This window comes from Oncorhynchus mykiss, chromosome 28 (assembly GCF_013265735.2).
Source record: "Oncorhynchus mykiss isolate Arlee chromosome 28, USDA_OmykA_1.1, whole genome shotgun sequence".
Lineage (NCBI taxonomy): Eukaryota > Metazoa > Chordata > Actinopteri > Salmoniformes > Salmonidae > Oncorhynchus > Oncorhynchus mykiss.
Genome location: NC_048592.1, coordinates 11,523,180 through 11,547,660, shown reverse-complemented (window position 1 = coordinate 11,547,660; position 24,481 = coordinate 11,523,180). Strand labels below are relative to the sequence as shown.

Below are 24,481 nucleotides of genomic sequence, written 5' to 3'. Positions count from 1 at the left end.
GAACTGTAGTAGTAGAGAGGCAGGGAAACAGAGACAGAGCCACGGCAAGTCATCATTAATATGAGAATTGCAAGTTAGGCTTATGTTCAAGAGCCGGCAAAATGGTGCAGCCTGATGTTGACTGTCCCTCTGCTGACCCCGTTTTATGGTGACTTTGACCCCACAAATATTTTGTTTAGGGGGTAGATCAGCTTCTATATTGCAGATAGATTGTAGCTTCCATCAATGTAATTGTCTGCATCTCTTCCAATCCCCCATATATTTTTTTGCAAGTATATTACATACAGTACCGGTCAAAAGTTTGGACACACCTACTAATTCAAGGGTTTTTCTTGATTTTTACTCTTTCTACATTGTAGAACAAAAATCTCTTCCCAACTATTTTGCAATCTATATAGCACGGCTGTCAATGTTTTGGTCCTTAAATGAAACTGGTATACTTTTTTATTTACGACAGTTATGGTCTTTAATGCAGGGCCGACGGACAAGTTCCTTACTTTTCCCCCCTTCCACTTTCCTCTTCCATTTTCTGCTGTAATTTTGCAAGTAGTTGTTTGTAATTTTGGGTGAGCAGACATTTCCATGTGTTTCTGTTAGCTGCATGTGTCACATTACCCCACGAGTCCTATTTATGATAGAATTTACGAAGATTATACAGTCTTTTTAAAACATTCTTTAAAAAAAATAACCTTGTTTTTTATCAATTAGCATATTTGAGTTTAACCACAATATTTGTTGTATTATTTTTCTGTATTTTCTGGTGGATTCAATGGAAATTGCAAATATACAGGTTGCCTTTTGTCGTCCTACTCTGACCAAGGTCGGATCAAACGAGTTGATGGTGACTGTGTAAAACAAGTTCACCCAATGCAATTAGTGAGGACAGGGACGTGTGGCTGACTGGACGTATCTAGCTGGGAGGGGGGAGAGCTACAGAAAGACGAAGAGGTGGTTAATTAGGAAAGGGGCTCTGCTTTGTCAGGGATAATGAATGTTGGCAGCCACTGTAGAGGACAGGAGAGAGAAAGCGCTTTACAGACTAAAAGCTATCCCCCTCCCTCAAGAAATAAAGTACATGTCCAACAATATCTTGATCATTGTAGATTATAGAAGATGGAAGTGGGGGGTTCAACAAAGCACGGCTGTCAATTTTTTGGTCCTTAAATGAAACTGGTATACTTTTCTATTTATGACAGTTATGGTCTTTAATGCAGGGCCGACGGACAAGTTCAATAAATACATTCACGTGACATCATTAGAGATAATATTAACAGGAATTGAACTCTCAATAAAACCTGTGAAAGCAGGCCAGCCCTCAAGGAGAGCTCAACCTCAGGGGACAACCTCTCCCAGCGTGTGTGTGTGTGGCGCAGTAGGCTCCTGACTCACTCCCCATGATAACTGCCATGAGCTGTTGTTCTTCTTCATAATTCTACAAATCCTTGACCGCATTTCTTTTCATTTTCATTCTCCTGCTGTTCAAAAACTGGTCTCTGATTCTTCTCCCTGCGGTCTCCTCGTTGTCCTGTTTTTTTCCATGAATTTGGTCTAAAGAATGTGAAGGTAAGCTACTCAATTGAAAGTCAAGGACATTCTTTGTAGTAGATGTATGGGTTGTGACAAGTGTGCCCTCTTGTGGAAGTCTAGCACTATGACGGAAAGTTCCACACAAAAAAAAAGAGGCAAAAATTTTGTATTTATGTAGCAAATGTAATAAAATCATATTTCAATTAAAATCATTATGTGAAAGCTTCTCTTACATAATACTATCTTATACAGTACCTTACTACAATACTGACAAAACAATTTCTACAGAGTCTGGAAATAATCTAGTAGCTCTTTCCATTTCATACACTACTACTAGTCCAGCGTGGCTCAGTTGGTAGAGCATGGTGCTTGTGACGCCAGGGTTGTGGGTTAGATTCCCATGGGGGACCAGTATGAAAATGTATGTTCTCACTACTGTAAGTTGCTCTGGTTAAGAGTGTGTGCTAAATGACTAAAAATGTACTGTACCGTCATACTGGCCTTGACTTGTGTGATCATGCCACACAAGTGTGTGCACAGACACACAACCGAGGTGACAATGAACATCAATTCAATCAAGTTATGTGTGTCAGATAAATTTGATATGTCCCAACATAAAAAAAAACTACAACTCCAAACTAAGTCTCCTTGGTGTTCACAACCACTACATTTTTACATGTACAGTCTGTGAGTCCACCATTCCTTGGAATCTTGTAGGCCTAGGAGTTAAAGTGCATTGTCATGGTGACCGAAGATGTAGGCACTTATTGACAGATGATTTCTGATAGGTTGGCTGGTAGATTGTGCACATATTGGTCTGTGTCCTATTCTCTTCTGATTTGGTGAAAGTTAGGAAGTTAAAGGAGGATGATTAAGAGTACTGCCGAGTGAATTTCTGGTGGAACTCCTTCACTTTAGCCAGTAAGAGCTTCAGCTTGTCTGTGGGCGGCAGAATGGTCATCCTGGAACAAGGAGGGAGAAAATGAAAGAGAACATCATTAAAGAGCTGTAAAATAAATAGTATACTCCACACCGTGGTAATCTACAACAGCTTGGACTTGATGGATGACAGACGTTACTTATGTTGCACACATTCCTACTTTGGGATGGATGCCCATTTTACACTGAGAGAGGTTGTGATAACATGTTTGAGTAAACTGCGATGGCCATACCTGAAGTGGTAGGTCCCGTCTTTCTGTCCAAAGCCACTTCCCGGCACCAGACAGATGCCAGTCTCCTCCAACATCTTCATACAGTAGAACATGTCCGGTGCCTGGCCCAGAGCCTGGAGAGAGAAGCAGAAATGACAGTATTAAAGCAGGCTCAGAAGCATAAGTGAATTACGGTATTGCAGTAGGTTCCGCACGTCCATAGAGTAAGTATTTCACAACCAGATTTTTACAAAAGGATTTTGTGTCAAATGTCTTGCTTAATGTTTTTAGCCCTCTTTTATTAAAGCCTTTTCTTCGAACGGTTGCTCACAATGTAAAAGAGCGTTGTGATTTTTATCTGTAAACGAAAAGCGCTCTTCAAATGCAATTTATTATTATTATTATTAAAATAAAATGGAAATTCATTCCCTGAATTTGACTTGTTTCAGTTCCTAACAGCAGAGCAGAAGTAATTTGGGCTGACTAACCTTCGCCTCTTTGATGGCTTTCTGAGGCAGGCTGATGTTGGGGAACGAGTACATGGCTCCCTGGACAGGGTTACAGGTGATCCCAGGTACAGTGTTCAAAATTTCCTCTGTCAACTTGGCCTTCTCTGCCAGCAGACTGAGGGTTGTTGTTCGCTCCTGGACACAGGGAAGACGGTGTGTGCGTGTGTGTTTGTGTGTGTGTGTTTGATTTTGCGAATGGGCCACATACAGTGAGGTCCGAAATTATTAACACCCTTCACAAAGATGAACAAAAATGAATTATTTTATACTGTCAAATACTGATCTACAGTACTAGTCAAAGGTTTGAACACACACACTTATTTTTACTATTTTCTACACTGTGGAATTATAGTGAAGAAATCAAAACTATGAAATAACACATATGGAATCATGTAGTAACCAAAAAAGTGTTAAACACATCACGCCTCTTGCATATATTTATATTTGAGGATCTTCAAAGTAGCCACCCTTCGCCTTGATGACAGCTTTGTACACTCTGACGTTCTCTTAACCAGCTTCATGAGGTAGTCACCTGGAATGCATTTCAATTAACAGGTGTGCCTTGTTAAAAGTTGATTTGTGGAATTCCTTTCCTCCTTAACGCATTTGAGCCAATCAATTGTCTTGTGACAACGTAGGGGTGGTAAACAGAAGATAGCCCTATTTGGTAAAAGACCAAGTCCATATTATGGCAAGAACAGGTCAAATAAGCACAGAGAAACAAAAGCATCATTATTTTAGGACCTTTTTTTCTTTCTTTACCATTATTTAACTAGGCAAGTCAGTTAAGAACAAATTATTATTTACAATGACAGCCTACTCCACCCAAACCTGGACGACACTGGGCCAATTGTGCGCCGCCCTATGGGACTCCCAATCATGGCCGGATGTGATTCAGCCTGGATTCAAACCAGGTACTGTAGTGACGCCTCTTGCACTGAGATGCAGTGCCTTAGACCGCTGCGCCACTCGGGAGCCCAATGAAGGTCAGTCAATCCGGAACATTTCAAGAACTTTGAAAGTTTCTTCAAATGCAGTCGCAAAAGCGCTATGATGAAACTGGCTCTCATGAGGACCGCCACAGGCAAGGAAGACCCAGAGTTACCTCTGCTGCAGAGGATTAGTTCATTAGAGTTACCAGCCTCAGTAATTGCAGACCAAATAAATGCTTCACAGAGTTCAAGTAATAGACACATCTCAACATCAACTGTTCAGAGGAGACGGTGTGAATCAGGCCTTCATGGTCGAATTGCTGCAAAGAAAACACTACTAAAGGACACCAATAATAAGAAGAGACTTCCTTGGGAAACATAAGATAAGGTCAGATAAGTACAAATTAGATTTTTGGTTCCAACCGTCGTGTCTTTGTGAGACGCTGAGTAGGTGAATGGATGATCTCTGCAAATGTGGTACCCACCATGAAGCATGGAGGAGGTGTGAGGGTGTGGGGATGCTTTGCTGGTGACACTGTGTGATTTATTTCCAATTCAAGGCACACTTAGCCAGCATGGCTACCACAACATTCTGCAGCGATACGCCATCCCATCTGGTTTGAGCTAAGTGGGACTATCATTTGTTTTTCAACAGAACAATGACCCAACACACCTCCAGGCTGTGTAAGGGCTATTTGACCAAGAAGGAGAGTGATGGAGTGCTGCATCAAATGACCTGGCCTCCTCAATCACCCTACCTCAACCCAATTGAGATGGTTTGGTATAAGTTGGAATGCAGAGTGAAGGAAAAGCAGCCAACAAGTGCTCAGCATATGTTGGAACTCCTTCAAGACTGTTGGAAAAGCATTCCAGGTGAAGCTGGTTGAGAGAATGCCAAGAGTGTGCAAAGCTATCATCAAGGAAAATGGTGGCATCTTTGAAGAATTTAATTATATATATTTTTTTATTTAACCTTTAACCTCAAATATAAAAATATATTTCATCTTTGTTTAACACTTTTTGGGTTACTACATGATATGTGTTATGTGTTATTTCATAATATTGATGTCTATTAAAAAACGGTAAAAATAATGAAAAATACTTGAATGACTAGGTGTCCAAACTTTTGACGGGTACTGTATATTGTATGCAAAAATAATAATACAATTGCCTAGAGAAAGCATAAAGTAATGTTTTTTCCCCCTCAAAAATGAACTCTCATACATTACCAATGCATCACCTTGCGAGGAAAACGGCACTGAGCCTTTTTCTAAAATGTTCTTAGCTCATTCCTCCATACAGAATCCTTCCAGATCCTTGATATCCTTCGTCTGTGCTTAAGGACTGCCCTCTTCAATTCAAACCACAGGTTTTCAATGGGTTTCAAGTCTGGAGACTGAGATGGCTATTGCAAAATGTAAACTTTGTGGCCAATTAACAATGTATTTGTGGATTTTAATGTGTGCTTGGGGATATTGTCTTGCTGTAAGATCCACTTGTGGCCAAGTTTCAGCCTCCTGGCAGAGGCGAACAGGTTTTAGGATAACATGTCCTGGTACTGGGTAAAGTTCATGATGCCGTTGACCATAACAAGGGCCCCAGGACCAGTGGAAGCAAAATAGCCCCAAAATATTCCAGATCGACCACCATATTTTACAGTAGGTATGGGGTTCTTTTGCTCTTATGCAGTCTCATTTTGACACCAAACCCACCACCGTGGCCAAAGAGCTCTATTTGAGCTCTATCATGTAATTTGCCCAAAGCACCTGTTCCAATCCAAGTGCCAATGCCATTTAGCAAACTCCAGGCATTTACATTTGTTAGATGATGTGAAAATAGAGCTCTTAGGCCACGCACAGCAGTGGTGGGTTTGGCATCTAAATGAGAATGCATGAGCAGAAAAGAACCCCACACCTACTGTAAACTATGGCGGTCGATTTTTGATGCTATGTGGTTTGAATTGAAGAGGGCAGTCCATAAGCGTAGACGAAGGGTGCGTAGACGAAGGGTATCAAGGCGGAGGCAACCATTTTGAAAACAGGGGTGTCAATCATTTTTACCCCTACCTTTTTTGAGAAAAAAAAGTTTAACTTGTTAAACAAAATCTATGTATCTGAGCAATTGTATTAGTATAAAATAATATAATTTCCCCAAATTTTTTTTGGAGCACACAATATTGCTCAGAATTTGTTTTATTTATTCATACAGACATTTTTGCTCATCTTTATCAAGGATGTCAATCATTTCGGAACCCCAATACTGTATGTTAAATATGTGTCCCTGTCAATGTTAACAGTCGGGTAAGTCATTTTCTATCAAAAAAAATGTCTGTTAAATAACCATATAACCAAATGATTACCTTCATGAAGGTGGTGTAGGAAGGTTCTCCTGGCTGTGGGGAGTTGACCACCAGGTCCATTAGAGCCTGACCAGGGACGGCGGGACACAGTCTGACCGACACCAGCTTAATGAGCTGGGCTTTCACCTCTGGGTCCATGTTGATCACCTCCATGTAACCCCCACGGAAACCACACCTGGGGGAGCAAAAGGGGGAGACCAGTTACAGCACAGTGGTTCTTAAAGCAACACATCACCGTACCATTGCCATATCTATTGAGGTTTCTACAGAAAATAATGCAGATTCATACTCTTGGCCTGCTTGTGTATCGTTTGTGAACGGTTCAGGGTATGAGCATGAAAGAGCGAGAGAGGGAGAAAATGTCTTACTCTCCCATGTAGCACTTGGAGGTGGAGTGGAAAGACACCAGCTCTACAGTGTTGGAGTACTGTGGTCCCAACTCAAACAGCACCTTCTTAAAGGAATGGAACTGACAACCCTCCGCATACACATTATCCTGGTACACCTGAGGGACAGGAGGGGAGAGAAGGGGATGTTACTGGTATACGTAAAAGGTAAGCACAGTTGAAATTGTGTTTGTGATTTAACAACCTCCCCCCTCATAGGATGAACTCAAAATAATGTTTATGACCACAAATAACTGCGACCCTGTGTATATAAACATGGATATGTACTTTGCTTTTTTGTCACAGTCAATGCCACACAGGGCTACGGGCCAGAAGGCTAACGGTTCGCCGACCACCACACAGGAGCTCACTCTCCCAACTTGTTTCATTACTTTACGATCAGAGCCGGTTGCAGATAATTATCAGGGGGGGGGGGGGGGGGGGGTCAGATTTTAACATTTTGATGCCATATTTATGATTATATAAAATATATGCAACACATTTTCCACCAATAGGTTTCTGTGCCAATGCACCACACAACCAATAAACAAAACATACAGGCACTTCAATATCATGGTTTGCATTTTCAACACAAGAATAAATATGTCAATGTCTATGACTATGTCTATGACTATGTCAATCACGGCAAACAGAAAACACATCCCTCCATATCTTGTAGGCTTGCCCAAGGCTTGGCTTGACAATCTCTGAATGTCAATAAACTTTTGACTGTTTTGTAACAGATGCCTCTTTCCATTCATCAAATTGGAATGATTGATTTATTTTATTTGTCAGTTAAAATACATGCACACATACATACATATGTACATATATAAACACAGTACTAGGCAAAGGTTAGTGAAGACATCAAAACTATGAAATAACACATATGGAATCATGTAGTAACCAAAAACAAGTGTTAAACAAATCCAAATATATTTTATATTTTACATTCTTCAAAGTAGCCACCCTTTGAACAATCTTGGAATTATCTCAACCAGCTTCACCTGGAATGCATTTCAATAAACAGGGGTGCCTTGTTAAAAGTTAATTTGTGGAATTTCTTTCCTCCTTAATGCATTTGAGCCAATCAGTTGTGTTTTGACAAGGTAGAGGTGGTATACAGAAGATAGCCCTATTTGGTAAAATACCAAGTATATATTATGGCAAGAACAGCTCAAATAAGGAAAGAGAAATGACAGTCCATCAATACTTTAAGACATGACGGTCAGTCAATCTGGAAAATTTCTTTAAGTGCGGTCGCAAAAACCATCAAGCGCTATGATGAAACTGGCTCTCATGAGGACTGGCACAGGAAAGGAAGACCCAGAGTTACCTCTGCTGCAGAGGATTGGTTCATTAGAGTTACCAGCCTCAGAAATTGCAGACCAAATAAATGCTTCACAGAGTTTAAGTAACAGACTCATCTCAACATCAACTGTTCAGAGGAGACCGTGTGAATCAGGCTTTCATGGTCTTATTGCTGCAAAGAAACCACTACTAAAAAACACCAATAATAAGAAGAGACTTGCTTGGACCAAGAAACACAAGCAATGGACATTAGACCGGTGGAAATCTATCCTTTCGTCTGATGAGTCCAAATTCGAGAATTTTGGTGTCTTTGTGAAATGCTGAGTAGGTGAACGGATGATCTCCGCATGTGTGGTTCCCACCGTGAATTATGGAGGAGTTGGTGTGGTGGTGTGGGTGTGCTTTGCTGGTGACACTGTCAGTGATTTATTTAGACTTCAAGGTACACTTAACCAGCATGGCTACCACAGCATTCTGCAGCAATACCACATGAATTACATATGTGTTATTTCATAGTTTTGATGTCTTCACTATTATTCTACAATGTAGAATATTGTAAAAATAAAGTAAAACCCTTGAATGAGTTGGTGTGTCCAAACATTTTGACTGGTACTGTATGTATTATGTTAATAAATTAAATAATGTCTAGGCTTTTTGGAAAAATTTGACATTACGGTATACAGACATAGCCTACAAATGTGAACAGTCTGTTCTACCATTAAACTTCGCTTCGGATCGCATAAGGCAAATAGACTATCTATTTAAATGTATTCATTTTCGCACTTCTCACTAACAGCATATGATTGCATCTCGTTATTATATTTAGCAACAGATTTTTTGTTTGTTATAAGTCATCATATATTCCCTATTTGCAGAAAGCTCCTAGGCAACTTTTTGACTTCTTGCAAAGCAATACTTTAACCATTAGAAACTGTGCGTATGCATGGTCTAAAGTTGGCGGGACGATAAGCACATTCTTACATCAAGTTCAGTTTTTAGAAAAGCCAACTTTTCCGTGACAACTGGCACACGCATGTTTCGGGGCATATTTTATGGGTACTCAACCTTTATAAACGAGGGCCCAGTTCTTGACCTTGCCTGATTAGTTTACCTCATCAGCCATCAGGAAGAGATGCTCCTTAGCAGCGAATCGGATCACATCCTCAATGCACTGTCTACTCTGGACCTGACCTATTACAGAGGAGGAGAGGGAAAGGTTCAGATTCATATTGGCAGAACTGGACATTTTGGTTTATGTCTAAGTGGGATCTCTGTCCTCTGGCGCCGTCTAGTGACATGACTGGGAGGACTGTGAAATCCCTATGTCAACCTGTACATGACGCATCATGAATTCCGTATGTGTTAAGCTACAGCTACTTACCAGTGGGGTTTCCAGGGTTGATGATGCAGAGGACTTTGGGGTTGCAGTGCTTCCTGGCCTCCGCTAGGGAGCGCTCCAGCTCACTGAGGTCCATGCTCCAGCACTTCTCCTCGTTCAGGTAGTAGTTGACCTGCACAGCACCCAGCTCAGCCAGAGCAGCCGAGTACAGAGGGTACTGAGGGATGGAGATCATCACCCCTGTCTTCGACGCACCCTCACCACACACCAACAGCTTCAGCATAGTCTGGGAGAGAGAGGGGAGCAAAGGAGGACCGATGGGTGCATCTCAAGTCTAGAGTCCTCAACGCTCTCCTCCTGCCCTCCCCTTTATCTGCAGTGAGAAGTTTACTTGAAAAAGCGAATTGTTTGATTTTTGATTTTTTACCACGATGCCGTCGCTGGCGCCGCTGGTGAGGTAGACGTTGTCTGGGTCACAGGGCACGCCCCCGTCCCGACGCTCGATGTAGCGAGCTACGTCCTGCCGCACACAGTCTATACCCTGACTGGCACTGTACGCACCTGAGAGAGAGGGAGAGAGACTCAATACACTGCGACTCTCCAGGATCGGGGTTTGCCACCCTAGACTGCGAAAGGTCATTAATTGCTTATGCAGACACTAACAGGCTGACACAGGCTTATTGGCTAAAATATCCCCTTTGTGTATTTTATCTTAACTTACATCCTTCCAATACACAATCAATCAAATATCTGAACAACATACCCAAACTACTCCCTCCACAAGCCTGCAGAATGCGGCGCGCTCTGCTTTTGGCATCCTCTGGAAACATATTGTCCTTCAAGAGTTCCGGGTAGGAGCAGAGTGCCAAGACCTTGAGGAGGAAGAGAGGACAGCGAGAGCTAGGTGAGGAACAGACAGGAGTTGATGCAGGATAATGTACACAAATCAGCATGAAACGCTGCATGAATCTGCATGAAAATGTCACAACGTGATTTTGCCATAGACAGAACGGTTTCAATGACAAAGGAGAATGAAAGACACCCTGTAATCAAAAAGAGAGTTGTTTTAGATAAATGGTTTGGAACATAGGGGATAAAAGCAGACCTGGCGGAAGAAGGTGATTGGCTGCTGGCCCATGGCATGGGCGTCACCGATATTGGCCTTGATGACCTCAGTGAAGGGCTTCTTCACTCCCTGCAGGACAGATAAACAAGACACAAAACAATGAGAGAGGCAGAGAGAGGATGAAACAATTAGGGCAAGGAAGAAAGAGAGGGATGAATACAATGTGTTCTTGGGAAACACTCTTTTCACGCCACTTCGATTCCCTGTTCTTGGGAAACACTCTTCACGCCATTTCGATACCGAAGTGACTTTTTCATTGAAGGTTAGGGGAACTTGCGCAGCAGGTTAGGAGACTGAGGTTGAGGTTAGGAAAATGGTTAGGGATATCAAAAGTGCTCTTTGTATCGAAGTGGTGTGAAAAGAGTGTGTCCCATGCGTTCTTGGGTCACAGGGATGTGCAAGGGAGTCCAATACTTTACTTTATTCTTTATAAACTCATAATTAACCATGTATAACTACTTATCTGAGCGTGTCCCTCTAAGTAAGACATGAGTATGAGGTCACTTCCTGCTGGAATATGAGGTCACGTCTAAAGTTAAACCAATACCGGGCCGAAAAATGAATGGAAGTGAATGGGGCAGTTCCACATTAAAGGTTTACAGATAATTCCACATGTAACTTTTTTTTTCTTTTCTGAGCTTTCTTATATCTCTCAGATATTGGACAGACACTTCAAAACATACTTCCTTTATTTTTACACTGTTTTTCCATGTATGAATCTGTTATTCAATGCGTTTCTATAAGTTAATAGGCCAAATTCAATATTTCATCAAATCATTTTTATATAGATATTTTTTTTATACCTACATGGGTCCTAAAATTCAAAATAAAATAGCTAAACGATCCTTGGTATGACCATCGTAAAACAATTCCAGATGTTAGTTTAGTGGAAACCCAGCTCCGAGCCCTGAGACCTTTAAATAGACAACCCTTAAAGCCAAACAGCTCTTCATAATTTCCTTTGCCATGTGTTTTTACTTAAACTCTCAAGCACAAATACAAAATCAGGTATAGTCTTTGCCAGGAGAAATGACTTGGCAGCCTGCATTGGTTTAATATGTGCTTTCCTCATCCCTTGCTTTTAGGTCTTAAAATGTAGGACATCACAGGAGACCTTTTGCCAGGCCGTCGTTGTCCTTAATTGACTTGCCTGGTTAAATAAAGACGAAATTAAATAATACCACAAGAAAAAGATAAAACACATGAGTGACAGAATCCAATTTGAGCTTTTCCAATGTTAGGATTTCCAACTGTACACACTTACCTACAAACACATCATATGCGTCTGTGTTTGGGAGCAGAGTGGAGGAAGTCAAAACAAGAAGTTGTTCAGCCCAACTACTGTATATTTTAACATATTAAAGGAGAGAAAATGCTGTCTGGAAAGCAAAAAGAAACACACAGTCCCATGCTGGCTGCTGCCTGGAAGGCTTGTCAAGTGTTATATCAGCTAGTTTCCAGCTGTAGAAACAGACGACAAGTGTAAAGTAGGTGTCAAATGCGGTGTAAAAAAAACAGAATGCAAAACAGAACTGGTCATGGAGAATAGGAAAAAATTATTCATTTGGGGAGGTTGTCAAGGAATGGTGATGAAATGATGTTCTTATAGGCCAATGGTAACACTAGCTGTCTGTTCCCTTTTCCTCTGTCCTTAGGCTCCTCAGTGAGTGTCCAGATGCTTGGTATTTGACAACATGGACAGCGGACTCATTCAAACCCAGTGGGAAGCAAAGCAGCCCTGCTGTTGTTCTACCCACCAGAGACTTTATCCAATCTAATTGGGCCAGCTGGACCAGCAATGACCACCAAAGTTCACAACAGAAAATAAACCTCCTACACTCCCATTGGTCACCAGACAGAGGTGTCTCTCAGTTCAGACCAATCACAAACAGCAGGGGAGTGACACCCACTGAATACAAAGGACCTCCTCACATTCCATTCTTACTGAGAGTAGAGAGCAGTTTACATTTTACTGCAACGAGATATGATGTTGCAACAACCAAAAAAATCAACAGTTCCCAAGTGACGAGAGTACGTTTTATTAAAATAAAAGTGCACAAAAATAACTACAAAAATCAGTCCCCCTCTTTTTCTGGGAACTTTTAAATTATTTTTAAGTGTTCTAAATGCTACTAATCAGGTGTTTTATCTCAGGAAGTATTTTTACGTTGTCACATAAAGACCACATAGCAGGCCCCTTGTTGAAAAACCTTCACTGATTAGGCCATGTGGCTCTTGTCAGAGTACTGCCTGTTGCATGTTCTTCATAAGATGATTGAGATTGGCCTACAGTTGATTTTGCCCACTCTCTCGCTCTACCTCCTTACCCAGTTCTCTAGTTTTTCTTTTTTTTTTTTTGCTCTTTCTGCATGTGTAAGTTTATTTGCCTCTTTTTCTGTCTCTGGTAAGTAGCATTCTAATTGTTCCGGCAAAACAAATTCAAAGTCTGGCAAAAGAAAGTTACATCATCATGGCTACTAGTTTACTCTTCAAAATTAGCGAAGTAGCAGAGGCAGGAGATGAAACGTGATGTCTTTCATTCATTAAAAGAAAGTCACAGTGTGCCGTGCTACTCAGCAATCCTCCTGCAGTCTCCATGGAGACCACTGAGGCGGTAGAATGTATCTCCATGGGCCTCTAGCCTGGTCCTAGAGCTGTTATTGGGTTGAAGTTGTTTTGCTCACATTCTACTTTGTGTTTTTTCTCTTCCTGCTAGGCTAAGAGGGGAATTAACTAATGACGACAATTTAAGCCGTATCAGATTTCAGGAAATGAACTTTATCTGCACCTGAAACATTACAGTTCATCTGAGCCCTCAAAATAGGCATGTGTGTTAGTAGGAGAAAATAGAGAGGGGGTGAAACGGAGATAGAGAGGGAGTGGAGAAAAAGAGAATGTATTTTGTGTGAAAGTGGGTGTTCCTTCCTTACCTTTTTTGAAAGCAAGCAAGTGAATGTAGGCTTTGTGCTCTGTTTTCACAAAGAAATCTAACACCCATCAGAGCTCAGTATGAAAATCAGGTTAGACTTGGAATAGCCTACAGCTAGTTCACCTGATACAGCACAGATTAACAAGTTTCATGTTTTCAACCTTTTTGGAGGTTCCCCTAAATAACATAACAGACTTGTTTTCATATATTTTTTTATTTTTTATACCTTTATTTAACGAGGCAAGTCAGCTAAAGAACAAATTCTTATTAACAATGACGGCCTACCCTGGCCAAACACGGATGAAGTTGGGACAATTGTGTGCCGCCCTATTGGACTCCCAATCACGTCCGGATGTGATACAGCATGGATTTACAGGTGCTCAATATGATATAAGGACGTAATAACTTCTTATTTAACCCCTGATGTACTGAAAGACAAAAAATCAACCATATCCAATTTTATTTGTCACATTCGCCAAATACAACAGGTGTAGTAGGCCTTACCGTGAAATGTTTACTTACAAGCCCTTAACCAACAATGCAGTTCAAGAAATAGAGTTAATTAAAAAAAAATATTGACTAAATAAAATGGAGTAAAAAATGTAATAAAAAGTAACACAATAAAATGACAATAACGAGGCCATATACAGGGGGCACCGGGACCGAGGCAATGTTCGGGGGTACAGGTTAGTCGAGGAAATTTGTATATATATATATATATATATATATATATGTAGGGGTCAAGTGACTATGCATAGATAATAAAGAAAATGTGGGCCTTCCTCTGACACCCTGCCAGGTATCGAGGTCCTGGATGGGAGGAAGCTTGGCCCCAGTGATGTACTGGGCCTTACACTACCCTCTGTAGCGCCTTACGGTCGGATGCCGAGCAGTTGCCATACCAGGCGGTGATCAGGATGATCTCGATGGTGCAGCTGTAGAACTTTTTTAGGATCTGGGGCCCCATGCCAAATATTTTCAGTCACCTGAGGGGGAAAAGGTGTTGTCGTGCCCTCTTCACGACTGTCTTGGTGTGTTTGGACCATGATAGTTTCCGCATCACCAACAAACTAAGGAACTTGAAACTCTCGACCCGCTCCACTACAGCCCCGTCTATGTTAATGGGGGCCTGGTCGACCCGCCTTTTCCTGTAGTCCACGATCAGCTCCTTTGTCTTGCTCACATTGTGGGAGAGGTTGTCGTCCTGGCACCACACTGCCAGTTCTCTGACCTCCTCCCTATATCATCGTTGTCGGTGATCGTTCACTGTTGAGTCATCAGCAAACTTAATGATGCAGTTGGAGTCATGCTTGGCCACACAGTCATGGGTGAACAGGGAGTACAGGAGGGGACTAAGCACGCACCCCTGAGGGGCCCCAGTGTTGAGGATCAGCATGGCAGATGTGTTGTTGCCTACCCTTACCACCTGGGGCCGGCTCTTCAGGAAGTCTAGGATCCAGTTGCAGAGGAAGGTGTTTAGTCCCAGGTTCATTAGCTTAGTGATGAGCTTTGTGGGCACTATGGTGTTGAACATTGAGCTGTAGTCGATGAACAGCATTCTCACATAGGTGTTTATTTTGTCCAGGTGGGATTATGGAGTACAATTGAGATTGTGTCATCTGTGGATCTGTTGGGGCGGTATTCAAATTAGAGTGGGTCTAGGGTTTACGGGATGATGAGAGCAAGGACCAGCCTTTCAAAGCACTTCATGGCTAACAACGTGAGTGCTATGGGGCAATAGTCATTTAGGGTGGTTACCATCACTTTTTTGGGCACAGGGACTATTGTGGTCTGCTTAAAGCATGTAGGTATTACAGACTCAGTCAGGGAGCGGTTGAAAATGTCAGTAAAGACACTTGCCAGTTGGTCCGCGCGTGCTCCGAGTACATGTCTTAGGCCGTCTGGGCCCTGTGGCCTTGTGAATGTTGACCTGTTAAGGTCTTTCTCACATCGGCTACGGAGAGTGCAATCACACAGTCATCCGGAACAGCTGGTGCTCTCATGCATGCTTCATTGTTGCTTGCCTCGAAGCGAGCATAAAAGACATTTAGCTCGTCTGGTAGACTTGCGTCACTGGGTAGCTCACGGCTGGTTTCCCTTTGTAGTCCATATTAGTTTGCAAGCCCTGCCACATACGACAACGCTTTGCCTGTTTGATGGTTTGTCTGAGGGTATAGCAGGATTTCTTATAAGCGTCCGGATTAGTGTCCTGCTCCTTGAAAGTGGCAGCTCTAGCCTTTAGCTCGGTGCAGATGTTCCCTGTAATCCATGGCTTCTGGTTGGGATATGTATGTATGGTCACTGTGGGGACGACGTCATCGATGCACTTATTGATGAAGCCGGTGACTGAGGTGGTATACTCCTCAATGACATTGGATGAATCACGGAAGATATTCCAGTCTGTGCTAGTGAAACAGTCCTGTAGCATAGCAGCCGCGTCATCTGACCACTTCCGTATTGAGCGAGTCACTGGTACCTCCTGCTATAGTTTTTGCTTGTTAGCAGGAATCAGGAGGATATAATTATGGTCAGATTTGCCAAATGGAGGGTGAGGGAGAGCATTGTATGCATTTCTGTGTGTGGAGTAAAGGTGGTCTATAGTTTTTTTTCCTCTGGTTGCACATGTAACCAGGCTGGTCGAAATGAGGTAAAACGGATTCAAATTTGCCTGCATTAAAGTCCCCGGCAACTAGGAGCGCCGCTTCTAGATGAACATTTTCTTGTTTGCTTATGGTTTTATACAGCTCGTTGAGTACCAGCATCGGTTTGTGGTGGTGAGTAGACAGCTACGAATAATATAGATGAAAACTCTCTTGGTAAATAGTGTGGTCTACAGCTTATCATGAGGAACTCTACCTCAGGCGAACAACACCTTGAGACATCTTTAATATTAGACATTGCGCACCAGCTGTATAAAGGCACCCTTAACTCCGCCCCCTGTATTTCCGTCTTTTCTTCATCCGAATGACAGGGATTTGGTTCTGGTCTTGGGAAAGCAGTATATCTTTTGCGTTGGACTCATTAAAGAAAACGTCTTCGTCCAGTTCGAGGTGAGTAGCCGCTGTTCTGATGTCCAGAAGCTCTTTTCAGTCATAAGAGACAGTAGCAGCAACATTATGTACAAAATAAGTTAAACAATGCGAAAAACTAACAAAATAGCACAGTTCGTTAGAAGCCCGTAAAACGGCAGCCATCCTCCCCGGCGCCATTACCGGTAATAACCAACATTCCCCAACCCAGGTTGGCTCTTGGTTGGCTGGGGTGTTTGAGGATGACTCGGAACAAATAGTAGAGAGAAAATCCATGAATCCAAATTGTATTTGGGTAAAGCCCAAGAACCATCTGGTAAAGGTCACCATAGTCATTACTATGATAGTCCCTCCACACCCTGCCGCAGCCAAAAAGCGACCTTTTCACCTCTTTCTCACACACACAGATACACATTGCTCGTCTTCCTGGAAAGAGCCACTCGGAGGGTCTGCTTTACACACCTGACTGAACTCAGTAAACTATGCTCTCTGGGTTTCCATGACAACCCTTGAAATTAAGTGAGAGGGGACGGGGATGGTGCAGGTAAGGGTTACACTGAGGGCACGTACATAAAAACCAACTGGAAAATAACATTGACCTAAGAGGACTAAGTCTGACCAAAGTGTTTGACAATGTGGACAATATCAATAGATGTAGATTGATCTTGAGAAAAATAAAAATATTGCATTGTTTGCATGTGTACATTGTTGAAAAATGTACGGTATGATTGTAAAAATACATGTCAGTAGGCTACATCAAAATGTCAACAACCCACCTCTTCACTCTTGAGTGGGCTGTTAAATCTAGAAACACCCCTCCACTAACTAGCAGCTGTAACATGATGACCAGCGAGTACCAACAATTTCACATGACAAATGTCGTACGACTGGAGGGGGGCTGGCGACTCTAGGAGTGATGAGTTATTGCTTTTAAGAGAGTTAAAGGAGACAGTGGCATTGGTCTGGGGGAAAGTGAGGATTTGACCCCTGATAGATTTTATACTGTACGCCATTGTGAGCTCAGAAGTTTAAATAGAGCTGTTGTAAAAACAGACAACAGACTGAACTGAAGTAAATCTCTCAGTTTGCTGTTTGACTTGTGGACTTTGACTTTCCTCAACTCCAATGAAAACGGATACTGTATAACCGAGAACAAACAGTGACAAGGGAGAGCGAGTCAGAGGGAGTGAAAGAAAGAGAGATTGGGGAGAGCGTAATCTTCAACAACATAACAAATAAGGTCTTGTCTCATCATTGGTGAACAAATAACTACACAGGTGTCACAAGCAATCAGCGCTGTGGTGTTTTAACAGTCATTTGATTTCCGACGAGGGGTCAATCTGCTTGTGGGTGACACACTGGGTGTGTGAGCAAATGCACTCAAAAAGCATATATTTTGGTGAGCATTTAGGCTAGAGGGCAAAAGGCAGAGCAAGCAAAGAAGGGCATGACAAATGCTTCTCAAGCCATTGGAAACCAGTTATTTCTGACATTTTAGGGGGGGGGGGGGGGGGTTCAAATACTTCTCGCAATTTTAACACAGAAATGGATTAGCCTAACCCGCCACAGTTCTTAATCTTAGCCTATCTATTTATTTTAAAATCACCCAAGTTTGGTAGCAGACAGCAAACATGTTTGATACAAGGATAGACTGTTTTAACATGCATATCTGATTGGATATAGCATTTGATTACTGAATTGTCAGCCTCAATTTACTTCAGAGTTGCTTTATTCTTTCTGGGAGCTAATCAGGAACATTTCTGGGAAATCTTTAGCTGAGGACATGTCACCAAAATCGTCTGGTCACCCTATATCACACAAGCCTATGGGCCTAGGCTGCATGTCACTGCTGTAGTTGCAGATCCAGAAAAACGGAGCCATTGAGGCCACCTGAAACTTGTTTAAAAGTCAGACTGTTGCAATTAGTCTAGGTGAGACAGACAGCGCATGTCAGTGAGAGATTGCTTTCGCACTTTGCAAACTGCTGTATATTTCAGATTGAGAGAAACTAATTATTTGCACAATTTAAAAACAAATGGCAAAAAAATAGAAAATAATGATTTAAGAAAGTTACATTTTATTGTTAAGCATACCTCTCTCAGCTCCTTCTCGATCTGCACCGCGCGCTGCACAATGGGTCCGCGCACGGCATACTCCACATTCTTCACATTGGGGTTCATGGTGTCGATGGTCAAAACCTTGTTCTGGGAGAACACTGCATTCTCGGTCATTTTCTCTTGGACAAGTCCACGCGGCGGTTCACTGACTCCTGAAAGTGCTCTACTCTGGGAAGAGAAAGGTGACAGCGGAGAGGGGATCATCACTGAGCGGACACCAGAGGTGAGGTGCCCCGCGGGGTATTGTGCCCCATTGCCGAAAAAACGGTAATTTCCTCTGGTTATAACGCGCAAACTTTTGGATGACAACATTTGCCCTATGCGCGAAGCAGACATGTCACAATATTATATCTCGTTACGTTAGTTGTGAAGCGCTGCGACCACCCCCACGCTCAATGAATGCACACAGACAGACAACTGTGTGTTGTCCAACTGGCAAACTTTTAAATATTTTTTTAAAGCCGGCCAGACCTTTGTACCTTACAGTTTCCACAACCCTGTTATTCACAGACTGGGGCACTATTTTCAACCTGAAATGTATGTCTTCTGCACAGTACATACATTGTAACATTACTCCCCCATGTGAGTTTTATCCAACCTCCATCCCCTCATTTCCCCATTACGCACCGATAAATTGTCCGCCAGGATAAGATCTCCAGTTTCCGAAACGACAGACACAAGCGACACGCCTATGCGAGGAGATCTGTGGCAGCTTCAAACTTTCACCCTTTCCGTGCAACTCCTTCTCTTTCGATGGTCAACACACACCCGGCGGCGCGCTCTAACCTATTGGGTGGAGACTACAGACCTGGTTATTCTGTAGAAATTGAGCGCAACTCCTCCTATTTGGACACGAGCCCAGTTCTCTCACTGTTGGAGCAGTGTACAGTATTTGCACGAAATGTGCACGGCGCTCGACTAGATGCTTTTTAAGGGCGCTCCACTCTAAGCTAGTTCAGTTTTTGGTGTGAATGACTGAGGTTGATGTCGCTTTATCACTCCCGTTTATACCATATTTACAGTGGTGTAAAGTAAAAATACTTTAATGGACTACTATAGTAGTTTTTTGGGGTATCTGTACTTTGCTTTACTATTTAAATTTGTGACAACTTTTACTTCACTACATTCGTAAAGAAAATATTGTACTTTTACTCCATACATTTTCTCTGACAACCCAATGTACTCCTTACAATTTAAATGCTTAGTAGACCAGTAAAACTGTGATATTTTTGCATATTTTGTAAATACTTTGAGTGTTGGTGTGTGCCCCTGGCTATCCATACATTTTAAAACAAGAACATGGTGCCATCTGCTTTACTTCATATAAGGAATTTAAAATGATTTATACTTTTACTTTTGATACTTAAGTATATTTTAGCAACTAAATGTACTTTTGATACTTAAGTATATTTAAAACCAAATACTTTTAGACTTTTCCTCAAGTAAACTGTTCTATTAAGGTATCTATACTCTTACTCAAGTATGACAATTGGGTACTTTTTCCCCCACTGCATATTTAAAGCTTATACGATAGATCTTTAACATAACAAATACTAAATTCATAGGATATATCCATTCCTAAATGAAATGTTCAATGCAGTCATTTTTTATCTCAATATGAAATTATTTCTGGGTAACAATTAAGTACCCAACTGTGACAGTTTTCAATTAAAATGGTCAAAAAGAAACAAAAATTGCTTCTTAGCAAAGAGCAATTTCTCAAGCTACATTTTTGCTAGGACCAGTGGTGGAAAAAGTACCCAATTGGCATACTTGAGTAAAAGTATAGATACCTTAATAAGAAAGTTACTCAAGTTAAAGTGAAAGTCACCTAGTACAAATAATACTTGAGGAAAAGTCTAAAAGTATTTGGTTTTAAATATACTTAAGTATCAAAAGTACATGTAATTGCTCAAATATACTTAAGTATCAAAAGTAAAAATTATTTCAATTAAGCAAAGCAGGTGGCACCATTTTCTTGTTTTAAAAATGTATGGATAGCCAGGGGAACACTCCAACACTCAGACATAATTTACAAATGATGCATGTGTGTTCAGTGAGTCTGCCAGATCAGAGGAAGTATGGAGGACCGGGGATGTTCTCTTGATAAGTGTGTGAATTGGATCATTTTCCTGTCCTGCTAAGCATTCAAAATGTGCCAAGTACTTTTGGGTGTCAGAGAAAATGTATGAAGTAGAAAGTATATTATGTTCCTTAGGAATGTAGTGAAATAAAAGTAGTCAAAAACATAAATAGTCATGTAAAGTACAGATACCCCCAAAAATTACTGAAGTAGTACTTTGAAGTATTTTTACTTAAGTACTACACCACTGGCTAGGACTGGTTTGATTGGGGAGGGAAAAACTGAAGAAAAAAAAGCTGTTGGTAGAGAGGTTTGGAACTCTTTCTTATTGGTCTATTAACTCATTTATACAACAGGTGGGTCTAATCCTGGATGCTGATTGGATAAAACTGCATTCCAGCTGGTGTCTATTCCACAAGTTTACCACCGGCTAAAGCTACAAAGTTCAAATGCCTATTTACACTGGCAAGAAAAAAGATTTGTGCTTTTGAACAGGATATGGTAGTACTGTAAGTGCAAGGCAAACCGGTTTGAGTGTGTCAAGAATTGCAGCGTTGTTGGGTTTTTCACGCTCAACAGTTTCCTGTGTGTATCAAGAATGGTCCACCACCCAAAGGACATCCAGGCAACTTGACACAACTGTGAGAAGCCTTATCCTGAAAAATAGCTTATATCTCAACGCCATCAGACTGTTAAACAGCCATCACTAACACAGAGGCTTCTGCCTACATACAGACTTGAAATCATTGGCTACTTTAATAAATGGATCACTAGTCACTTTAATAATGCCACTTTAATAATATTTACATATCTTGCATTACTCATCTCATATGAATATACTGTATTTTATACCATCTATTTCATCTTGCCTATGCCGCTCTGTCATTGCTCATCCATACATTTATATTTATATATTCTTATTCCATTCCTTTACTTAGATTTGTGTGTATTAGGTAGTTGTTGCAGAATTGTTAGATTGCATGTTAGATATTACTGAACTGTCAGAACTAGAAGCACAAGCATTTCGCTACAATCACAATAACATCTGCTAACCATGTGTATGTGACCAACATGGGCCAGCATCTCTGTGGAACACTTGACACCTTGTAGAGTCTATGCCCTGACAAATTGAGTCTGTTCTGAGGGCAAAAGGAGGTGCAACTCAATTTTAGGAAGGTTTTCCTAATGTTTTGTACATTCACTCGGAGTAATTGTTACAAGGACCGTATGAGATTAATTGGCTCCACGCTGTTATAAATGGGGATTTATTTAAAATTAAAATGTTCCTGCATTGCAGTTGGTCTTTCCCTCAATGGCTTGATCTCTGTCCTCAATGGGTGTTATATAACTATGGATAACATATGATCATTAACTAATGTTATGATGGAGTTGGTTATTACCTGCTACCATCTGGATACAATCTGTTAATGGTTTGCTTTGTCCTATTGCTCATCACCCTGCCCGCTATAGTGATAAAGTCCAACTTGCTCTGCCACAACAAAATCTTTATCTACAGGGCCTTCAAAAAGTATTCATAACCCTTGACTTTTTCTGCATTTTGTTGTTACAGCCTGAATTTAAAATGGATTCAATTGAAGTGTTTTTTTTTTTTTACACTAGCCTTCACACAATACACCATAATATCAAAGTAGAATTATGTTTTTGAAATGTTTACAAATTAATTACAATTTTAAATCTGAAATGTCTTGAGTCAATAAGTATTCAACCCCTTTATTATGGCAAGTTTAAATAAGTTCAGGAGTAAAAATGTGCTTAACATGTCACATAATAATTTGCATGGACTCACTGTGTGCAATAATAATGTTTAACATGATTTTTGAATGACTACTCAGTCGTGCAGTGAATTTCAAACATAGATTCGACCACAAAGAACTGGGAGGTTTTCCAATGCTTCACAAAGAAGGTACAAAAAAAAGCAGCCATTGAGTACTTTGAGCATGGTAAAGTTATTAATTACACTTTGGATGGTGTTCAATACACCCAGTCACTACAAAGACACAGGTGTCCTTCCTAACCCAGTTGCTGGAGAGGAAGGAAACCGCTCAGTGATTTCATCATGAGACCAATGGTAACTTTAAAATAGTTAGAGTTTAATGGCTGTGATAGGAGAAAACTGAGGATGGATCAACATTGTAGTTACTCCACAATACTAACAAAATTAACAATGAAAAGAAGGAAGTCAAAACGCAATTACCTTTTTGTCCTGAAGAGATATTATTATGCTTGGGGAAAATCCAATACAACAAATTACTGAGTACCACTCTCCATATTTTCAAGCATGGTGTGGCTGCATCATGTCATGGGTATGCTTGTAATCGTTAAGGACTGGGGAGTTTTTCAGGATAAAAAATAAACGGAATGGAGCTAAGCACAGTCAAAATCCTTTTCACCAGACACTGGGATATGAATTTACCTTTCAGCAGGACAATAACCTAAAACACAAGGCCAAATCTACACTGGAGTTTCTTACCAAGAAGACAGTGAAGGTCCCCGAGTGGCCGAGTTACAATTTTAACTTAAATCTGCTTGAAATCAATGAGAAGACCTGAAAATGGTTGTTGAACTAAAAATGATGGGCAAATGTTGCACAATCCAGGTGTGGAAAGCTCTTAGAGACTTACCCATAAAGACACACAGCTGTAATCACTGCCAAAGGTGATTCTAACATGTATTGACTCAGGCGGTTGAATCAAGATCAAATCAAGATATATTATTTTCATGATGTTGAGATGTGTCTGTTACTTGAACTCTGTGAAGAATTTATTTGAGCTGCAATTTCTGAGGCTAGTAACTCTAATGAACTTATCCTCTGCAGCAGAGGTAACTCTCTCGGGTTTACCTTTACCTTGTCAGCTCGGGGATTCGATCCAGCAACCTTTCAGTCACTAGGCTACCTGCCTCCCCATGCCATCTTCGTCCTCGATTCGTGGAAACAGGAGTGTCATAAAATGTCAGTGTCCAGTTGCAGGGGTTCTGTTTTAAATTTAGAAAATGCTCAGTTATTAAAATAAAACATTTTGCTTCATGTGTACGCTACCATCTTGTCTATTTCAAGTAGTCTCTTATTGATCGAGACAGGTGAGTGTGAACCCCAAATGATGACAGACACCGGTCTTGATTCATTGACCATCTATATCCAAGTTTCATCTGGTTTATACCAATGATTATGGATATATTGACAAGATGCATGTCTCTCTGCCCTAACAATGGGAGTCGTTGTCCACAAAGCAAGCCGGCTGGCTGTCTAGCTCCCGCCTATCATTTCTTTGGATTAGTGGATACATCTCATTATTGTAATCCTTTAAATATTCAATGAGGATTGTTGACCACAACATCCTGTATTCAATTGAGAGAAATGCTATGCTACTAGCCTCATGCCATGAATATGCATAGCCATCTCGAGACAACTCAGATAAAGTGTTTTTCTCAAAGTTGCCTGGATGTCACCTCCTTATATCAGGTACACTCGTAACTTAAGCATTACGAAACTTCTATTCGATAAAATAAACCTCACGTAGCAAATAAGCCATACGTTTTTTTGTTGACCAAATTTGACACCCTCGACCTTCATATAAAACTCCTTGCTTGGTGGGCGAAACAAAGAAAAATCACCACCTGCTGGAGGGAGACAGATTTTCCGCCGAATTGGCCATCTCAATGAA

At 41.2% G+C, this 24,481-nt stretch overlaps 1 protein-coding gene across 3 annotated transcripts; it reads right to left on the bottom strand.

Annotated features, from left to right (window-relative positions):
* Window positions 1-1,525: 1,525 nt before the first annotated feature.
* On the bottom strand, window positions 1,526-19,512 carry LOC110508546 (alanine aminotransferase 2-like). 3 transcript variants are annotated; one of them, XM_021589124.2, is made up of 12 exons: window positions 19,343-19,512; window positions 18,692-18,883; window positions 10,620-10,709; window positions 10,278-10,386; window positions 9,942-10,075; window positions 9,557-9,800; window positions 9,287-9,366; window positions 6,847-6,983; window positions 6,479-6,653; window positions 3,167-3,322; window positions 2,700-2,812; window positions 1,526-2,489 (listed from the first exon to the last, which is right to left on the bottom strand). In XM_021589124.2, the coding sequence occupies exons 2-12, from the start codon at window positions 18,827-18,829 to the stop codon at window positions 2,399-2,401; spliced, it is 1,467 nt and encodes a 488-aa protein (XP_021444799.1). In that variant the 5' UTR covers window positions 18,830-18,883; window positions 19,343-19,512; the 3' UTR covers window positions 1,526-2,398. The 3 variants fall into 3 exon arrangements, with proteins under 3 accessions (XP_021444799.1, XP_021444800.1, XP_021444798.1); XM_021589125.2 differs by having other exon boundaries at window positions 18,692-18,878; XM_021589123.2 differs by lacking the exon at window positions 19,343-19,512 and having other exon boundaries at window positions 18,692-19,336.
* Between the last annotated feature and the right edge of the window lie 4,969 nt (window positions 19,513-24,481).

Excerpts from the sequence above, each read along its gene's own strand:
- LOC110508546 (XM_021589123.2), bottom strand. The coding sequence starts at position 19,051 with ATGTCTGCTTCGCGCATAGGGCAAATGTTGTCATCCAAAAGTTTGCGC. Across the intron at positions 10,710-18,691 it reads TCGAGAAGGAGCTGAGAGAG|GGAGTGAAGAAGCCCTTCAC; the intron begins GTATGCTTAACA and ends TCTGTCCTGCAG. Across the intron at positions 6,654-6,846 it reads TCCAAGTGCTACATGGGAGA|GTGTGGTTTCCGTGGGGGTT; the intron begins GTAAGACATTTT and ends TTGCTCCCCCAG.